The sequence below is a fragment of the Condylura cristata genome, unplaced genomic scaffold (genome assembly GCF_000260355.1).
Source record: "Condylura cristata isolate star-nosed mole 26May11 unplaced genomic scaffold, ConCri1.0 scaffold00015, whole genome shotgun sequence".
Lineage (NCBI taxonomy): Eukaryota > Metazoa > Chordata > Mammalia > Eulipotyphla > Talpidae > Condylura > Condylura cristata.
Genome location: NW_004567116.1, coordinates 8,200,252 through 8,204,482, shown reverse-complemented (window position 1 = coordinate 8,204,482; position 4,231 = coordinate 8,200,252). Strand labels below are relative to the sequence as shown.

The 4,231-nt window shown below is 55.0% G+C and overlaps 1 protein-coding gene across 2 annotated transcripts in view; it reads right to left on the bottom strand.

Moving 5' to 3' along the window:
- The window catches only part of RAPSN (receptor-associated protein of the synapse), an 8,287-nt gene extending 5,108 nt beyond the window's left edge, over positions 1-3,179 (bottom strand). For both annotated transcript variants that reach the window (XM_004682824.2, XM_004682825.2), the window contains exons 1-2: positions 2,794-3,179; positions 2,079-2,417 (exon numbers count right to left, since the gene is read on the bottom strand). In XM_004682824.2, coding sequence (XP_004682881.1) covers positions 2,079-2,417; positions 2,794-2,985 — 531 coding nt within the window. In that variant the 5' untranslated portion in view covers positions 2,986-3,179. The remainder of the gene's footprint in view (positions 1-2,078; positions 2,418-2,793) is intronic.
- Positions 3,180-4,231: the final 1,052 nt, after the last annotated feature.

Sequence of the window (4,231 nt, the reverse complement as noted above, 5' to 3'; positions counted from 1 at the left end):
TGATCTGCCTGTTCTGCTCCCCACTCTGTCCCTGGTGAATCCTTTCACCCTCTGCATCTCTGGCCTGTACCCTAGTTCTGTATGAATAAATAAATCTTTAAAAAAAAAAAGTCTTTAAAAAAATTGTAGATGGGAGGTTAGGACTTGAAAATCGCCATTTCAGCAGCATGGAAATGAAAGAATTCAGGCAACATATATCAACAGATTTGCCTAAAGCATTAGGGAAGAGGCAGTTACAGAACAAACAGTCCCAGGAAGCCAAAGGGATAGGGCCCTCAGGTGAACCTGCCACAGAGGACGGGAAAAGGCAAGACCCAAGGCAGAGGGCTCGGCTGTCACTCTGCCACCAGCGACAGGACGTCAGATGACGTCGTGAGCCTCACGCACAACATGCCTTACCAACACGCGCAGCTGAATCTCACTGCGGCAGAAGCTGAGTTCCAGCTTCTAGGGAGTGATGCAGACAAAAAGCCAAAACAGTCTGGTGACTTCTTAAGGAAGCAATGAGATGAGGTGGAACATTCTACCAGCAAGTTATCTGGCTTCAATAAATCGTGGGAAGTGAAGAGGAGGGTGGGAATGTTCTACTGAAAGAAACTTAAGAGACATAACAACCATAGCTATGCGTGGTTCTTGCTTGTGTTCCAGCTGCAAGAAGATGAGGAAAGACATGGATTTTTAGGATCAGTAGAAAAAGGTCAGTGCAGTTGCACTTCCTGGTGTATCTGTGTGTGTGGGAGAGAATAGTGCTGTGATTATGTAAGAAAGCAGCCTTCTGTGAGGTGCCCCTGCCCCCCCCCCCCGGAAATGCATAGGGAGCTAGTTAAGGGTAAAATATCAGAATGCCTGTAATTTCATATCACAACTCTCAGTTAAAATACATAAATCAGGCCCTCCCTGGTGGCACAGCGAGTTAAAGCACAGCACTGAGAATCTAAAGCCGCTTCCGCATGAGTTCGATCCCCGCCTGCCCCAGAGGTGACCACATGGTGTGGCAGACCTCTCCTGACCCGCCCGCTGCTCCCCTCAGCAGTGTACTTCGTATATCTGCCAGTTCTGCTCCCCACTCTGTCCCTGGTGAATAATCTCACCCTCCGCCATCTCCGGCCTGTACCCCAGTTCTGTATGAATAAATAAATAAACCTTTTTAAAAAATACATAAATCAAGTTGGGGCAAAATATTAATGGTTATTTGGGGATATGGAGATTCAGTATATTTCATTTTCTTTACTTTCTCGTATGGTTCACTTTTTCATTAAAAAAATGAAAAAGGCATAAAATGATGTAAAAATAAACTATTATATTATTTAAAAAAAAATGTTTTGGGCCCTCCCTGGTGGCGCAGCGGGTTAAAGCACTGCACTAAGAAGCTGAAGCCACTTCCGCATGAGTTCGATCCTGACCAGCCTGCTGCTCCCCTCAGCTGTGTACTTTGTTGATCTGTCTGTCCTGCTCCCCACTCTGTCCCTCGTGAGTCCTCTCAACCTCTGCATCTCTGGCCTGTACCCCAGTTCTGTATGAACAAATAAATAAGTCTTTAAAAAAAAAAAAAGGAATCCCAACTTCCCAAGTCTTGTCCCTGCTGGCTTTCTCCTAAACATCTTCTGACCTGCTATGTAATTGACCAACAGATTGTCTTTTCCCCCCAACTCATGCAAGCTTCATGCAAACCTCATGCAAGCCAGGGATGTTGCAACTGTTTTCACACCAGCACTCAGCCCAGCAGTGCCAGGGATAGAGCAGAGGCTCAATAAATACTGGACGCATGACTTCACAGCTGTGTTGTCGGTGGGTCCTGCACGCCCTCATTTATAGCTAGACCCAGCAAGGTTCAGACGAGACTCGCCCTCATCACACAGCGAGCAGGCGCTCCTGTGGGTCAGTCTGGCCTCACAGCGAAAGCCAGGAGAGTCCCAATCCGCCAGAAGTCAGAGATTCTGGCTCTGCCCTTCCTGGCCAAGACTCCACTTGAGCAGTGGGAGGGCTGAACGAGGTAAGCGAGCAGGGAGTGTGGCCCCCGAGAGGCTCTCGGGGAGCCAGGGTCCACCTTCACCTCCCGACCCCGGGCCCGGGCCCACCTTGACCTGGACGTAGAAGCTGCCCAGGCTGCAGCAGACCCGGCACTCGAGCATGGCATCATCGTTGTTGTGGGCGTAGCGCAGGGCCTTCTCGAAGCTCTCCAGGGCCTTCTGGAAGAGGCTGAGGCCCAGGAAGGCATTGCCCATGCTCAGGCTGACCTGGCCTCCCAGCTGGGTGCCAGCCCTGGTGCCAGGCAGGCCAAGGCACGTCTTGCAGTAGGAGATGGTTTTGTGAAACTCACACAGCTTCTCGTTGCTGCGCGCCAGATTCAGGTAGCTCTCCAGGAGGAAGTCGGCATCCCCCAGCTCCCGAGCCGTGTCGACCTGCACCACGGCAAACTGCCCGGGGGTGGGGGACAGGGGGCTGTCAGCCTGGACTCTGAGCCTCACCCTTCCCCAGCCTCGATCAGCAGCCCCCCCCCCCTCAAATCAGGAGCACACTAACTCCCAGGCTCAGAACCCAAACGGTAAGGTTGAAACCTATGCTTAGAAACCTGGCCTTGAGAGCCCCAAGTTCTGAGGCCTGTAAACCTCAACCTGAGCCTCAGACACCGAAGTTCAAGGCCACAGGCCCAAATCAAATGCCCACGGCCCTCATACAGACGCAGAGGCTCAGGCCCTGGCCACCAGCCTGTGGGACACAGGGGAGCCGAAGGCAGCAGGGGAGGCCAGGAGGTCTAGGAGAAACCCAGCCCTGGCCGGCTGGGTACCCCACCTTCAGCATCTCCTTGTAGCGGCCCATTTCCGAGTGGGCGGTGACCAGGCAGCCGAGCACGCGGAAGCGGCCCGCCAGGTCCCCGCTCTTTTCCAGCACCTTCATCCACACCTGCAGCGCCTTCTCGGTCTGGTTGGACTGGTACAGCTGGAGCCCCTTCTCAATCTGCTGCTTGGTCTGGTCCTGCCCCATGCTCCAGGCCCACGCTCTGCGTGGAGAGACCGTGGAGGTCCGTGCCTCTAGGCGCTCATGGCGAGGGACCCTCAGCGCCAGCCCCGAGAGGGAAAGCAGTTCTGGCAGGAGCCGATCAGGGCCTGGAGGGAAAGCGGGCCGGCGCCACCCTGGGAACAAAGCCGGCTCAGCCCCTTCTGCAGCTGTCCCTGCCAGTTGGGGCCACGTGGCCGCTGAGGAATGTCAGCTGCAAGGTCATGCACAGGGCCTCTGCCCCACCCACCTCCAGCCAGAGAGGTGGCTTCCCAGGGGTGCCGGCACCCTGCCCCCCAGGGCACCCCGTGGGCATCTCTTCAGCACCTCTGACTCTGGCCTGGTCACCCTGGCAAGGCAAGTCCTTCCGGGGGCCTGGCCAAGGCGCTGCCTCCAGCACTGGACCCAGAGCCTGGAGGATGCACGGATGCAGCCGGCTGGACACAGATCTTCGGGGACTGGGCCCATGCCGGCGTGAGCTCTGCTTCTCGCCACACGACCTCCCCCTGCCCACATGGTTCGTTCCTGGGCACCGGGGCCTCTCATCCAGACTCAGGTCCATTTCCAGGGCAGCCCTGGAGGAGCTCTCACTTCTCCATCAGTTTCCGCACCTGCAAATGAACCGGCTGCTAACAGCTCCGCCCCCTGAAGCAATTCACATGGGGGAACAGCTGGCCGTGGTGCCAGGCCCCCCCCGGGGATACACCCCGCTCCGCTGGTCATCGGCGGTGTGGACGCAGGGAGAGCGGCAGCACCACTCGCTCACCGCCAGGCTTCCGGCCACGAGAGCCGAAACTGTCCGGCACACGGAAACCTGCGTCCATGTGTCTGGTTTAAAAATGTATCCCAAGGCCAACCGAGCCCAGTCCTAGTTAGAAACGGTGCCTGATGGTCATGCGTAGTGAGATAAGCCAGAAAGGAAAGGAAAAATACCAGGTGGTTTCACTCATAGCAGGAGCATAAAGGACCTGAGGAGAAAATAATAATAATAATAATGAACAACTATATACCAGAGATATTTTCCGGGGGTGGAGTGGGAAATGGATCAAAAATGGGGGGCGGGAGGGGGAGTGCATGGGACTATGGTGATGGCACACGGGTGCTTTGGTGATGGGAAGCCCACGGGGATAAAACTGAGCTGGGAAAAGGCACAAAATGATGTTAAAAAAAAAAAAAAACTGGCCCTCCCTGGTGGCGCAGCGGGTTAAAGCACAGCACTGAGAAGCTAAAGCCA